Source organism: Homalodisca vitripennis, chromosome 1, assembly GCF_021130785.1.
Source record: "Homalodisca vitripennis isolate AUS2020 chromosome 1, UT_GWSS_2.1, whole genome shotgun sequence".
Taxonomy (NCBI): Eukaryota; Metazoa; Arthropoda; class Insecta; order Hemiptera; family Cicadellidae; genus Homalodisca; species Homalodisca vitripennis.
Genome location: NC_060207.1, coordinates 68,933,528 through 68,950,172, shown reverse-complemented (window position 1 = coordinate 68,950,172; position 16,645 = coordinate 68,933,528). Strand labels below are relative to the sequence as shown.

Here is a 16,645-nt window from a genome sequence, read left to right as displayed (position 1 = left end):
ATTTACTGAATAAAAAAATAAATAGTCACAAAAAGTTTTTTTAACAAAAAAGTGCTTGACGTGCTATAAGAAATATCGGCTTTTATCGTGTAACCATTTGAAAGGCCTCCTATTTCACATCTACATCATTTTTATGAAATTGCGTTTCTTATTTAATATTTTAGGTACGGAAATAAGACTAATGTCTATTATACGCTATGAATCCAGAGAAATAAGTAAGAGTTTCTTAGTGCAAAATGCCCAATAGGAAAATGCTTTTAAGAGTTTGTATGTTTGTGTGTTTTGGGTGGGTGGTTACCTATTGATGTTTTCGTACTATCCTACATTGATCATTGTTAGAAAAACATATTAGGGCTTTAAAATGTCTTGTTGATTCTAAGAACTAGTAAGTAGTAGTATGCCACAAAATTCATGAGATAAACAATAAACATAAACCTCATACCAAATTTGATTGAATAAAATTATTATTGCATATACAGGGTGTATAAGCGAGCACGACCTCTTTAAAGGTATGCTTGCACAAGCCGGAAGCGTCAAACATGTCACAATTGAAAGGTATTAGTTATTTATTGCAAAAACACAAGAGTATATTATGTGAAAGTACTAATTACTAAAATAATTTTATGTAAGTGGTAAAATATCAGTTTCACTAAATACAGATTTTAGTGTCTACGATTAATTTGATATAATGTACTATAATGATATAAATATTATTTCAAACTTATAATAAACTTCGTATACTTGTAAAGCTTCGGAACTGAATTATAAATATATAAACAAATTGCAACAAGAGAAGATGGCACAAAACTAACTTCTTAGGGAATCATAAAATATGGATGTAAAATTGAGTCGAGAGAGAGGAAATGAAACGGTTCCAGACCAGATCCTGAATTCCAGCGCGCCAAGTGGGTCAGGCAGTTATAACTTCCTGTGGGCCCGATAAACATTATCGGCCCTCTAGATGATGTTCCAAACTACAAATGCCTCATAACTGGATAAATTTAATCAACGGAATTAGCTTTTTTCCCATTTTAAAGTTGTTTTTGAAATTCATTTAAGTAAAAACAGTTCAATCTTCACCAAAACTAACATGTTCATAAATAATTATTTTTAATAAATATGGAAACATCAGCTTAGTAATCAAAGTGAGGCTATAAATCATACATCTACAATATAATTTAATGTTTACACACACACAGATATATATATATTAGGTACGGAAATAAGACACTTAACCGGCATATAGTATATATATATACAGTTACCAGTGATAACAAATTACCTGGTAATTTGTTATAACATACTTTATAATATTGTAGATGTTTGATTTAGAGCTACTCTTCGTTTAATAAGCTGAAGTTTCAATGTATTCACGATAATTTCTTTGAAACATGTGAATTATATGTAAACCTTAAAAAAATTCCAGTTAATCATACAAGTATCATAAATAGTATTTATTTTATGTTTTTTACTTTTACCATAAATTAGAATATTATTTTCTGAGATACATCAATAACAAATAATATTGGAATAATATTCTAAGGTTTAAATTCTTTAATACACGCGATTATATACTGACAGATATATAAAAAGGTTTTATTTTCAAAGGCTTAGCTCCTTATATGTTTCTGACACGGCTAACTAGAACCACTAACGGCTTCGAACTTTTTTAAACTCGCATTACAGATTTAACGTATACTCTTTTCAACTTCACAGTCAAACTTCTATTTATTATTTCAAATTACTTTTATAAGTTGAATAATGAAAGCTATTTGACAGTTGATATGAATGAGAAGTATGAATATTTTTCCTGGAGTATATCTAATGTCTAAAACTGATGTTAATTTTGATGAAGTAAATCATCGATAAAGACACAAGTGCTAGCAATAGAAGTATAAACTAGCTGTTATATTTTTACTTTGTAAAGCGGGCTTCTAAGTATTTACTTGTTTATTAAAACGTTATTGTTGAATTTTTACAAGGATTTATAACATTTTGTAGGTCTAAGTTAGGACGTCAATAATTCCCTTCTTTGCATTTTATTAGGGGCCCTCTGATACACAAACTGACGGTAGAATTAGACCGATGTCTTCTGAATAGGTCTAAGGAACCCCAATGAAGAACCTAAAAAGGCTAGTTCTCCAAAATGTTATCAATCCTCCCTACAGTCTTTTGGAAACCTTTACTTGTGCCCAGTGCTAAAATGTTATTTATTTATTAATTGAGGTCATAGTTTCAATTTAGTATATTCATCATGTAGTATGTTTAAGATTTTATAAATTAATGTAAAAACAAAACTTTTCTTCCTCACCTTGAATCTGTGGTTAGGAATCAACCCGAATGTTGTTTTATTTCTGGAACGTACATTTTTTACGATTCCCATTTTTATACTTGATTTTCACTTGTTGAACAGTATATTTGAAAATTGTGCAGAGTGCACAAAATCCTATCTTAATGTAATTAATTATGAATTTTGTTATTTTCAAAATATTATATTGGAAGACTTTGTTTTAATTATCCTTAATATTTTATCTCTTTTTAAATCTAATACTTCCTGTTTCCTGACATTAATATAGAAAGGGGATTTTATAGGCTCTTAAAATACTATAGGATTGATGTCAAATGAACACAAAGTAAACCAACCTCATTGTAAGGACTTGACTCAGGATGGTCGTCCTTGTAGTCCTCACACTCGTAACATGGAGCCCTCTGTCCCTCGAGCAACGTCACCAGCAGCAGCATCACCACTAACGTTTCCATCTTGCCTTTTCCTAAAATGCAAAACCAATAACAATATTACTCATTCTTCAACAACTAGAATAGTGATGAGACAGCGGCTATGATTATCAAGATATTTATAGCTTGCTCATGTTTGCTGCTCAACATCTGTAAATGATTAGAAAACATTTTTAAGTCAACAAGAAATAGGTTGTTATTTAGAAACGTTAAGACTGAATCAAGTTTAAGAAGTGTTACACATGACAATGTTACGTAAAATATCGGTAAGATAAATGGAGTATAAGGGAGGAATCACATTAGATCGGTTAGTGAGGCCTGCGTGACTTGCTGGCCAGTGCGCTTTATAATTATCCGATAACGTATCGATTGTACTGTGCCTGCCAGTGAAGTCAGCACCTACAGTAAATTCACTTCACATCCACCAACAATGCCTGTTCAAGCAGTTAAAAACCACTTTGCACAGTTTTATATTTAGAATGTCAATAACTGATGAATACACACATAGACTAGTTGTTTAGAACATAATTTACATACACGTTCTTGCGTTTTTCTTTTTTTTCTAGAGCTTATTCTGTAAAAGATTAAGATTTTACGAGCTTTTTTTAGGTAAAGATATTATTTACAGCGCTGTTTGCTCTTGATTTATTTAGAATAAACTATAAACGTTAATTATTTTCCAACTAAACGATTCATTATAATAACTGTACAATTCCTATTAAACAAATCATAATAAACCTAAATTCGTATTTTAATAAATGGTTGTTATTTAGATACGTTTAACACCATAATGTTAAAACCATGTATTATTATGGTTAATATTGGTAGTGATAACTAAAACTTAAATAGCAAGGATATTACTAAAAAGAAACAAACAAAACGATTGTAGTTAATGGAAGGTACTTTAATAATACAAGCAAATTTATGAACCTATGAACAGTCCAATTGGTTTCTTAAAGATGAATTAAGAATTGCAGTCGATATCTAGTTAGTGAATGTTTATATTTATACACTATATTATATAGACTAGAACTATACTTATAAACCATTGGTTTTGTCTTCTTATTTCCCTGATGCGGCTTTTAGAATAAAAGAAGTTTCAAATTAATTCTAGTCTTGTTTGGGATGTAAAGAGGGTACACTCGAATATATTATTAGAATATCTTCTTCACATATATCAGGAACATAGATCTCAAAATACTACTTACTTTTTTTAAAAAAACCTGCTTTTTTGCAGCTCTTGAGATATACTACCGATTTAATATATTATCAGTAGCATAGTCGAGTTTGCCTCATTTTCCCGATAAAAGAAATATATTTACTACTATGGAGTAACAGCCTCACTTCGGTAAAAAAGTGTCTACTTCCGGGCATTTAAATTCACTTCTAGTCTAAACCTATAAAAATATAAAATGTTTTATAATTAACTTTGAAAAATTTAAGAATTTTCCGTTTATTTTAACAGATTTTTAACTGATTGTACAGATTTTTCAGTTGGTTAAAATAGATTTTTAATTTATTTTTAACAGATTTTTATTTACTTTTAACTGCATTTCAGTTGCTTTTAACAAATTTAAAGGTAATTTTATCAGTTTTTCAATTATTGTTTTGAAATATGACATACATTTTTTTAAGATTTTTAATTTATTTTTAAAAGATTTTATGTTTAAAATATTAGATTACATGGTGAATTAGACAGATATATATATATATATATATATATATATATATGTGTGTGTGTGTGTGTGTGTGTGTGTGTGTGTGTGTGTGTGTGTGTGTGTGTGTGTGTGTGTGTGTATGTGTGTGTGTGTGTGTGTGTGTGTGTGTGTGTGTGTGTGTGTGTGTGTGTGTGTGTGTGTGTGTGTGTGTGTGTGTGTGTGTGTGTGTGTGTGTGTGTGTGTGTGTGTGTGTGTGTGTGTGTGTGTTATAGTTATATGACAGTAGTTAGTTGAAGACAGACAGTATATCAATGTGAAATCTATCTAATTCACCATGGAATCTAATATTTTAAACATAAAATCTTCTAAAAATAAATTAAAAATCTTTAAAAAAATTTATGTCATATTTCAAAACAATTGAAAAGCTATATATGTATATAATATATATGTACTATTAGTAGATATTTAGATAGCGGTAGCTATTTGAAGACTGAATTTGAGTTTTCTTTATTGCCCTGACCAAGAAAATATATACATACGTAGGTCTCAGCAACCTACTTCTGTCAAAATTGCTCTATTTACGTTTATTGCAATTTTCATTTGTTCTAAGATACTTCCAGGGTCAATGTTGAGTTTTCTTTGTTGTCTCTATGACGAAAATATACATAAGTTTTAATAGCATTCAAGAAATAATCTTTAAATCAAGTATTTTCAATAAATCTGATGTTTTTCTCACTGAATCATAGATCAAATTTAAAGGTTATCTCTGACTTTGTTATTTCCAATACACTACCAAAGAAGAACTTATGTTATAAAATTTAAATTAAAACCGGGTCAACAGCTGTTGAGTGTATGTTACATGTTTACTATAATACATAAATATTATCATGAAAATAGTGGTTACATTATTTAAATATATGGTTGTTCTGTAATAAGACAATCTGTACATAAAACAGTGGGTTCCACAATTTTAAAGACTTAGATGAGATTTTGTGCTCATTCCCAGACTAGGGAAGCGTAGCCCGGAGTGATTTCCGAAATAAGAATAGGCCTAAATTCATAATAGAGATCTTTAGAATGTCCATACAATTTTTTTTAATTACAGTAGGATCGGTTAAATATGTTACGTGTGGCAAAGCAAAAAATAAAGACACAATTCGCATGTACAATATTATGAGAATGTTCTAAATGAATTTTCATGTAAAATAAATCACGCTAATACGCTATGTTACTGACATAATAATGTAATTATTTAAATGGCTATTTATTGTTTGAAAAGGAAAACATAATTGTTTAATAATACTTATTAAATAATATATTTTATGGAAAAACTAGAAGGAAAATGAATATAATTGTAAATCAAGGAAGTATCTGAGTAGTGAATGGGAATATTTTCATTTTTGAATAAAACCTAAAGCAGCTAGAATATTCACGGTAGACTGAGTCTCATGTTATAATACATATAGAATGAACAAACATCACGAGAATATTCTATAAACGAAGTCCATTGTACATTTGTAACGGGAAATATGACACTCACGATCTTGACAAGTAAGAAACCCTTTACTGGAAATATCTTGTTTAAATATTATATAAAGTAATGCAACTCCACTGTAGAGCTTGAAAGAGTGTGCTGTTCTGTAATATAAGTGTTTGTATTCCATTATCCCTCTCTGGTTCACGTTTGTGCCAGAAATACATCATATAAAAGACTTGAGAGAAATATCCATCTATAACGGTGACCTATAAAACATGTTCCTTCAATACAATCTTCGATAAGAAATACAAGATATTGGTACTACTACTCCAAGTCTCTTGGTGTAAAATTGAATTTGTTTATATTTCGAAGTATTAAAGTATCAGTGTATTTGTAAATACATTTACCAATTTAGTTTTATTTATTTATCAATACATTATTTTAATTCAATTATCAACTCCAAACTATAATGTATCTAGTGTTGTGAAGGTAATAAAATTACTTTTGTACTATACTTATTGTGTATTTTAACACTGCTACGTGCTATATAAGTTAGTCCCAAGTAAAGATACGTATTACGTATGCAAAGTAATGAAATAAACTCTACGGCAACTAACAATTGATTTAGTCCTTGTGACTCAGGTGCAGCAGGTTAGTGTTTCATTCTGGAAAAGAAATGAGTTAGATTGAATCTCGTTCAGAAATTACAGACTTCAGGTTTAGAATAAAAGGGAATTTCTCGAATGGAAACTTTTATGCTCAAAAACCTTCACAGTCTTGGTTCAATAAAAATTCTTATCATAAAAATGTGAAAGGTGTTTATATTTTTTTAACATTATATTTTTTGAACACTTCCAACTCCTAATTCTGTAACGCATTATAGGTATATAACAGATTTAACAGAATGATAAACTTGTGAAATTTATATTTAAGTATCGATTACATTTAAAAATGTAATCAGGAAAACCATTGTGTTGGTTTTTATGCGTAAAATATAGTAATTGTTTTTCTCCCTTGTATACCTTATTAGCTATATTATAAAAGTCGCATTTTATATTATATACGCAATCAAGTTTTATTATTACTACTATAATTCAAATTAGTTATTAATAAACAAAATTAGAATTGAAATAAATATACTTTTAAATATTAAACATCTTTTTAATATTAACGATGACTTTGAAAATGACATCTACTTATAAGTTTTTAATTAAGCAAATTTCTAATACTACAATGACTACAGGAAGCGGGACTGAGTGTCCATTAGTAGTCATTATAAAGGATGATTCTTTTAACTACATGATTAAAATAAAGTACAAAGATTACAATAATAATTGTGCATTTTATTTATGAGGCAAATGTAAGAATTATTTTCGTCTTAATTGTGTTCTATAATTTGATGGACCACAAAATGTAATTTTCCATTTAAAAGCTTTTTACAAATTCAAGAGATCATAATATTTCAGATTTTTATTTTAATCTGATTATTATATATAAAGAAAAATATTAAAAATGTTACGAGCAGAGAAAATATATTGTGTCAGTTATAGATTCAGTGCACATTGGATCAAGACTTATATTGGGATACTACTTCCTCTTCAAGGCTTCTAGAACTTGGACCTTTTTCTCTGTTATAAAAGGACTTAATACTAGACATATAATGTTAAAGGCGTCAAACAATAATAACAAACCATTAAGTGTTGTTGAAAATAAAAATGTTAATAGTTTATTTTAGTTTCCTTAGTATAGACTCTATGAATAGGCAAACATTAACATATTCATAAGCAAATAATATTCAAGTAACAACCGAAAATTAATTAAAGAATATCAAATGAAAACCGCATTACGAGTGAGTGAGTAAAATAAAAATAAATATGAATACCAACTAGAATATGTGTTTGCTAAAATATTTCTTCTGTATATTTTACGTATGCACAAACTATTATTGTCCTTATAACACGGTATAGGTTATAGGTCGTGATTCCAATCAGCCATGAAGCTTTATTCCCTGCGGTGATGCTAAATTGGTATTTTCAGTCAAAAATTACTGGTTGACATCGATATATTTAATAGCAAAACAACAGACCAGTAGATTCATAGTTCGGTGCCACAACAATCAAATACGTCATGTATTATCACGAGAGCTTTCAATTGGATCAAAAATACTGGAAATTCTTTGTATTTTTATATCTTTGGCTTACATGATATGTACTATAAAATATCAAGGAAAATATATTCCAGTCAATGAGTTTTATAATTATAGAGTAAAAAGTGCATGGTTGGAGACTGTTTCTATTTACCTGCTGCATATGTCAGGTGAGATATTATTAGAATGATTGGTTGTACTTGGTAGTTAGTAATAGATCCAAAACCCAAGCATTGAACTACACTTTTTCGTAAACAAATAATATTTTGTTTAACATTTGTGATCTATCTATCTGTACAGAATGATAATAAAGTTACAAAACGCATCGTGTCGCTTTACAGGCAACGCAGCAGTTGCAAATCTATAGCTACGTGTGTTACTATCATATATTAAACTGTCATATGATTGAACTCAGTTTGTTTGAAATTTAAGAGTTCTACTATTTTCTTGTTTCCGTCATGTTTCCCCGTTAGAAAAATGTGCTTTAACGCTCAGCCAATTCTCATCAAACTCGATGTTGCCTGTACAGAAATAAAGCTTAATGTAAAATCTCGTCTGCAAGTCAGTTCAGTCGCAGATATAGTTTAGGCTAACAGAGATATATAAATTGAACTTTTTCCTCCCTTTCGAGTAAAAGGCTTCGCTGATGCTCAGCCAACAATACTTATTTATGATTATTGCTCAAAAGTTGTCAAATATTTTTCCTCTGTTCCATTGTCTCTCTGGCATTCTATCTTGACTTTTTTTAAGTGACAATTTATCTTTCCATGAAATACATTGCTACAAAGGAAATATCCATTTCAATGATGGTGCAATTACTCCATGCGTTATCCCACATTCTATTTTTGGCTAGGGCAATAAAAACTTTTACACCATAGTGTCAGAAAGAGGTCTGCAGCTGCCTTAAATTTATTCATAACAGTCTATTTCCAATCCTATTACAAATATCCCTTGGCTAGTTTATTGCCTTTTATAAATATTGTACTGTTATCTTACGTAATTACTTGTACGATTCATTACTTGCAAGAAAAGTAAACCGATAGAATAGAGAAGCAAAAGACTCGACAGAATGTAACAAAAGTTACCTGCCAACTCAACATAGTAACTTCATCAGGCGTGTTTATTACATACACAATAAAAACTATTTTGATTTTACTCCCTTTGTTTACAAAATACTTTGTACTATAATTTTATCGTTGATAACATAGACCCCTAATTTTATATTTTAATTTTTAATTTATTTAATTATAATTTAGTACTTTAATCCCAAATCAATGTAGTTCTTGCTGGATAAAGAGGAACCTTCAAACCTAGTTTCAAGACTCTTGAACCTTCCATTCAAGAGTAACCGCTCAGACAGCCAACAACGCCAAGATCACTCCTAATAAAGATTTAAAACATACTCAAGTACTTACATTTTTTCTTCATATCTTTACAAAAAAGAAGAATATTTGACTAAACAGCACTTTTAAACACTGTAAACACATATTAGGCTTTATTTCAAAATACTGATAATTACTAAATGGCTCAAGCTAAAGGCTACCATCCTCATTGGGTTTAAAGTTTTACCATGAATGTTTGCAAAAGTAAGTAAAAGAACAACAAATTAATGAGAACATAAAATTACAAAGATATTAATTTTTGACATTTTCGTAAATGTTGTAATTAAAATTGGTTACACTTCATATCGTTACTTAAAGAGTAAAACTCTCCTTTGTACACTTAAAGGAACTTTACTTCATTTTCTGTGTATCTTGCAACAATCTCTTTCCTAATAACATTGACTTTTATAGATTTTAGAATTCGAGTTAAACTCTTAATACGGTAGATATTTAAGAACGTATACATACTCGTCAACTTTGAACAATCTACTATGAGTGAAAGTTGCTACTTAATAGACCAATATGAAATACGAATATACTTAAGTAACGAATATACAAATACCAGAGGACCTGGCGATGGAAATCGAGTACTTCAAGGAGGCTTAGAATAATACAGCTTTATATCATTGTATTTGAGGCGAGACCCCTTTCTAATACTTAAAATACCCGTCCTCATTGGCCTATACAAAACAGAATAAGTTGATACAGTGCTAGGTCGATGAAACAATAAAAACTGCTACGATACAAACAGGATTTGAACGAGCTCTATCTGTAAATCAAATCTAAATTACAAAGTCTAACCCCTCTCCCATCAACACTTCCAATTAGGTAGTACAAGTGTATTATAGTTCTATATATATATATATATATATATATATATATATATATATATATGAAATATAGTGAGTGAGAAAAAGCTTTTATAGAATAATTAGCAGTTAACCTCGGCTTCGCAAGCGATTTCGTAGGTTTTGCACCTGTATGGTTCGAGTTAATTTTATTTCTGAAGCCAATGTTAAGTTTGCTTCTTCCCAAGAAGGTGTTTTAAGAAATGTATACTTTTGGTCATGTAAATTTAATCTGGTCTTAGTAATTTTTGCTCCAAAGCTGATTTTGTCTTTCTCCCGAACAAGAAAAAATATATATACATACACAGCTCTGAGAATCCTACTTTACCAAGCAAGCTAGATAGGTTTCATAACAGTCCTTAATTGTATAATAAAAGTTAAACTACATGTTTCTGCACTGCTAGCAGGTACCCGCTCCTTTGTACGCAATTTAGTAGACGTTGCATTTTTATGACCACTGCCGTTTCGACTGAATTTAATTCAGAGCCCAATGTTTAGTTTGCCTTGTTGCACGATGATTTACTTCGTTCTTGCTATGCTTTTTCCATAGTTGATTTTGTTTTGATATTCGATCAAGAAAATATATATCACAGATCAGAGAAGCCTACTTCTGTCAAAAGAGAATTAGGATAGGTTTTATATCGGACTTTAAATTTATAGTAAAAGTTTGTTTAATGCTTTAGAAAATTTAGAGCTGGAACTGGTGCATTAGTTCAAAAGAACTTTACAGCGAAATAGTTCATATTGATCGCCTCAAAGGGAGTCTTCGGAGTCAAATTCTGACCTTGTTATGTCAGACATTTTCTAAGGTAGATTAGTACTTACCTAACTGCTGAAATCTAAATTCTTAATTCTTGATCAAAGATTTACTCTTTAGATGATTCAATCACTATAAATGTAAACGAAAAGGAGATAATACGCGATGTTTAGACATAACAGTTGATAAAATTTTACAGACTCATTCAATAAATATTACACAACTTTACATACCAAGATGGCATTTTTCGCAAATTTAAACACAAGTGGAACTTAGCTCGGAAGGATTTCCGAAATAAGAACAGGCCTATATTAATCTCAGGAACTGTAAGAATAACGACGTAAAATTTCAGTACAATCCGTTAAGTAGTTTACGAGTAACTAAAAAAAACAAAGGCACTTTCATATTTATAATATAATTAAGATTGTGTGGGAGTATTACATATGCGGATATGTTTGTCCTTTAAATTTCTTTAAAATTACTATTACATTTCGTCGCTTATTTTTTAATTCTATTTTAAAGAAAATTAACAATTAACGATTAAAAATGTCTAATAGTATTTAATTATAATTAATTTAATTTAATTATATAACCTCACTCCAATATTGTTTATATTTATACAATAAAATTCGTTACTTTAATGTTAAAGATAGCAAAATAAGTGTTTCTTAAAATTGTTTCATAAAAATGAATTCTAAAGACACAAAATGATTCAATAGACATTCTGCTTGCAAGAACAATATCTTATTAAACAACACTTCCTTTTCCAACGTCTATTAGCTTCGTTAACTCTGTAATTCTATTCCCTTAATTACATCTTAGAATATTCCAGCATTGCAGTTTCAATAGGGTACTTAATCACTTATGAAAAGTTTTTGTTGAACCTTAATTAACTTACTACTTATAAAATAAGAAGTTGTTCTCGTTATATTTCTCCAAAATAAGCGTGTAGACGAATAAATGCTCAATGCATACCTTGTGTAGCTAGAGTTTGTAAATTTTTAATTGTAAACGGAAACCAAATGTTAATTTAAATGAAAGATTATTGAAGTTTATTATTTTTAATACTTTATTTGGCATTTCTAGTTGAATGAAAGAACTATACTTCGATTCTTTCAAGAGATCTGCTGTATCACTGGTCAAGGGATTGGTAAACTATTTAAATATTTAATGAAACCGCCCAGATACATTTATGCAAGAATTGCTTCCACACAATAGAAACCGATGCACGTGTCGCTCTGTAATAAATAAAGCCAAGACATCTTTTATTAGACCTCACCTGACAGCAGGCAGTTAATCAAAACGACAAACCATCCATCTTCGGTCCGTTCACAACTCGCATGACTGTCGCGAGCTGAGCTCTTTCACCATGTAAAATATTATGGGTCATATGTGGAGCCCAACGAGTCTACCGACACTCGGTAGTTTATCATAATATCGTACATCCCTACACCTTTGTGCCAAACTTCCGCGTCAGGTGAACTTCAATTTACAACAAGTGAAATATGAGTTTCGTTCAAATCAGCCAGAATTATTCATTATTAATGTTGAAAAAATACGTCAGGTTCATCAAACCCCGATATGTTTAAACCCCATCAATTGTTTCTTTCAATTTCGAGCTAACATCATTTTTACGGTTTGCTGTGAAAAATAAAAATCGGGTTTAAAACAGTTGAAATACTTTGATATCATGTAATACCTGAAAGGATTTTATGGTCAGTGATAACTCAGTAATATGTGTTTAGATGGGTGTATTATTAAACTAAGCAACAAAATCTGTCAACGAAAACTGAAGGTTTATTTAGATTAATTTAAACTATTAATTTATGATAACTTTTAACCAATCTCTTAGAACTCGCACTAAGGTGTCGCTCACCAGGATGGGACTGTTAACCGTTCCATGTATATAAATAATATATATATATATATATAAAAATGAAGTTTTTGTACACATTCAATAAAAATTTCCTGGAAATAACGCAAAACATAAGTACAATAACAAAAATAGGAACAATTGTATCAAGCTACACAATCTTCAACAGTTTTCTATCTGTTATCCCCCAATGTTACATCAATCTTAAAAATTCAATACGAATTAAAGAAATTCCTGTCTTCGTAGTTTTAACGAGTTTTTGTGACTGTTAGTGTCTCCTGTTATGCTCCCTCCTGGCCTATTTAATAAACTTAATAAATACTATAGATGTCCTATATTAACCCGTCAAGTAAGTATAAGTAACATATCCTAATAGTCTATATAGTCATTAACTCTGAAATATTAAACCGATTCAACTATAAACATTTTTTAGTTCCAAGAATCATAACAATTTATTTTACCATTAAATATTTCAACCTTTAATTATTAAAGTATATTTTGTGTTTTAAGTTACCTATAGTGCTTCCACTTAAGGCTTAAATTACCTCTACAGGGATACTAACATAGGAGCTCAAGGTTACACCTTATTATAATATACTAATACTGCTGAGTATATAACCCAGAGCAAACCATCTCGTGTTGAGGAATAATGCAAGCAAAGTAACGATGTATAATATAACTCTATGTTATTTAAAAATATGATTGTAGCCTAAACGTCACAAACCCAATTTAAATGCTTTCAGAACTCGCACACAAAATGTATGCACGGCACCTGAAATTACATTCTAATAGCATTACATGCACGCAACACTTAACCTACACATATACGTAATTTTATGTGAGCACATAAACAACCCTCACAAACCCATCACGACAAAACCATCACAACCCTTTTATACTGGAATTGAACGTGACATATTGAACATCAAACTTTGCACCGACTTCTGAAAACTGATTAGCCAATCTTCAGCCTTGTTGCAAAATTGATATAAGGCTGTCTGTACGAGTACATTTTAGCATGAATCTGACATATTATTTACTTAGCAATAGTACCTTTTATTTTTAACCCAGTGTAAGTGGAATTTCTATGGTCTATCAAATGTAATAATTTTGGATAAAACGTATTTGCTTATCTCAGTAAGCATATACTCGTATAAAATGTAAGGGTTTAATGTTTGCTAGTATCCCATAAGTTTAAACACGTATCACGGCGAGGGGTAGGAAAAGTTTAATTTCTATATCTCGCAGATTGGAGATTTTACACGCAACACTTTATTACTATACAGGCAACATCGAGTTTAATGGAAATTGGCTCAGCGTTAGTGCACATTTTTATGGGTAACCATGATAGAAACAAGAAAATGCTAGAACACAAATTTGAAAAAAAAACTGAGTGCAATCATATGACATTTTAACGTTAGATATAGTAACACACGTATTCCATAACGTTTTTTATAGGTTCACATGTATTTGTCTTAAACGCCTCTCTATTTACTTCTCAATTTAAGGGAAAGAACAAAGATTGCCTTCCCTCATCCACTGAGTAATTTCTTCATTTTATAAAACTATTTTGTGGGAAACACAATCATGCAGGGCTTGGTTATTACTGAGCAGTTAGTGTTGGGTGAATATAACAATAAGTATTAAATTGTGAAAGCGCATGATTCCAATTATCGTTTCTTAGAAATTAATAAGATGTGTCCTGGATGTCGACGCACATTAAAGTAATTGTTAATGTTACAAGTTTTAAATTTCTTTTCTTTTCATTATTGATTCACGATTAAACAAATATTTTTCAACGGGGATTTAAGGACATTTCATATTTTATATTTTCTATCTTCAATACGAGTACACACACTACATAAAAACAATTTAAAACGCTAAAAAGCCTTGTCCCAGAGGTTAAGATGCTCACACACTTAATGCATCAGGCACTAGAATATTATTACGACTACAACTACAAAATTGTATTTTCTATTGGGAAAGTTAACATTTTACAGAAAGTGTAAAAACTAAAAACTTGTAACTAAAAGTAAAGTTTATTGCAGCTATTCCACTCTTTTTTCTTCCTTGCCAACTTCAAGAGTAATGACTCAAATCTTTACTATGTTTAAAGATACTTTCTATAGTTATAAACCTAATGAGTGAACTATTCAAGTGATGACTTAAAAATCATAAACTATGGCACAATACTACGCCAGTAATACTCAATTGTGAGAAAAAATTGTTTTTTTACATATTCGGAGCCCTTACAAATGTTTTGTACACAAGGCACATATCTGCAGTTGTTGTTAAATACATAAACAGGATGTAAAGTCACTTTATAAATATCCATTATTTCGTATCTAAAAATAACCAAATGTGCCATTAAAGTTTTAAGGATTTGTTTTGAATTTGAGCAATATTTTAAATGGAAATGTATATAGTCTGTGCAACAACAATGTTAACGCCACTAAGGGTATCGTGAATAATAGACTGCAAGAGGAATAAAAGAGGCCAAAGTAGAAGATGTTTGACTGGAAAAGGCTTTTTAGACCGATTATCGATATGTTTTTAATCGTAGCAAGTATAGCAACAAAGATTACTCTATAGTCATGTGTAAAATATTATTTATTCGATTAAAAAATGCTTCTTTCACACGTTAAACCTAAAATAAGACCAGTAACAACCTTAGTTTTTTAACCTTAGTTGGAGGTATTCATTAACTTTATAGAATGGTTCAGAGAAATTTGTATATTTCATGGTACTCGTAACAAATCTGTTTCATTCTCCAACTCCGGGTCCCAAAAACATTGATTTTTAAACTTAAAGTCTAATTATTCTGGATCAGGATTCTGGAAATGGATCAGGAGTTCCATCTTTCAGTGACAATTACTTATTTTTAAGTGTTTATTATGCAGTTACCTATGACGTACGTGTTATTCAATAGGGCATACAGAGCAAAGTTGGCTTTACTTCCAGTATAGAAATAAAGTAACCTTGAAATGTTAATTTAATATGTACCAAATAATACAAATAGTTTGTAACAATATTTCTTCGGGGTATAAAATATAATTGATTAAGGGTTATATTTGCGTTGGTAAATATATTGCGTGTATGTATTGTCTCCTTCATTTAATATATTCAATTAACACTTTTAACCCTGACGTCCTACATATAGGACCATTGAGTTATTGCCAAAAATACTGAGGTCCTATATGTAGGACGTCCTTCATCACTGCTAAAAATACCGACGTCCTTTATATAGGACCTTCACTTTTTTTATTTATTGGTATTTTAATTTTGCCTAAGTCTAACCAATTTTATATCAGCTGTTAGGTAATGAAATTATAAACAAGGAAATATATAATTTGTAAGTCTTTGAAGACTTGTCTTGGTAGCAGACTACTTTGAAAGTTGCTTTGTCATCTGTCAGCTGGCTACATGACTCACCCGACTGTCCAGCTGGTGAAAAAACTAATTGCAGTTGTTTAGTTTTGTTTATGATGTGAGTTGGTTATGTAAACTGTAAACATACCAGTAAATATGACTCATGACAATGTTAGTGATACAATTGAACATGTAATCGCTAATTCAGACATCCTAGACCTACCTGCTATTCAAGAAAATGTAAATGATGATAATTTAGTACATCCTGTAAATAATGATGACAATGATGATTGGACTGTTTGTGATGAAACAAATGTCCCAGGCTATGACCATAATAATATTCAATTCTTTGAGACACCCGGGGCCAAAGCATTGCCCTCCTCATAATTCAAAACCCAT

General features: G+C 30.2%; 1 protein-coding gene across 1 annotated transcript in view; it reads right to left on the bottom strand.

The window, feature by feature from the left end:
* The window catches only part of LOC124363968 (CCN family member 5-like), a 34,762-nt gene that overhangs the window by 15,646 nt on the left and 2,471 nt on the right, over positions 1-16,645 (bottom strand). The window contains exon 2 of the mRNA XM_046819240.1: positions 2,644-2,771. Coding sequence (XP_046675196.1) covers positions 2,644-2,760 — 117 coding nt within the window. The 5' untranslated portion in view covers positions 2,761-2,771. The remainder of the gene's footprint in view (positions 1-2,643; positions 2,772-16,645) is intronic.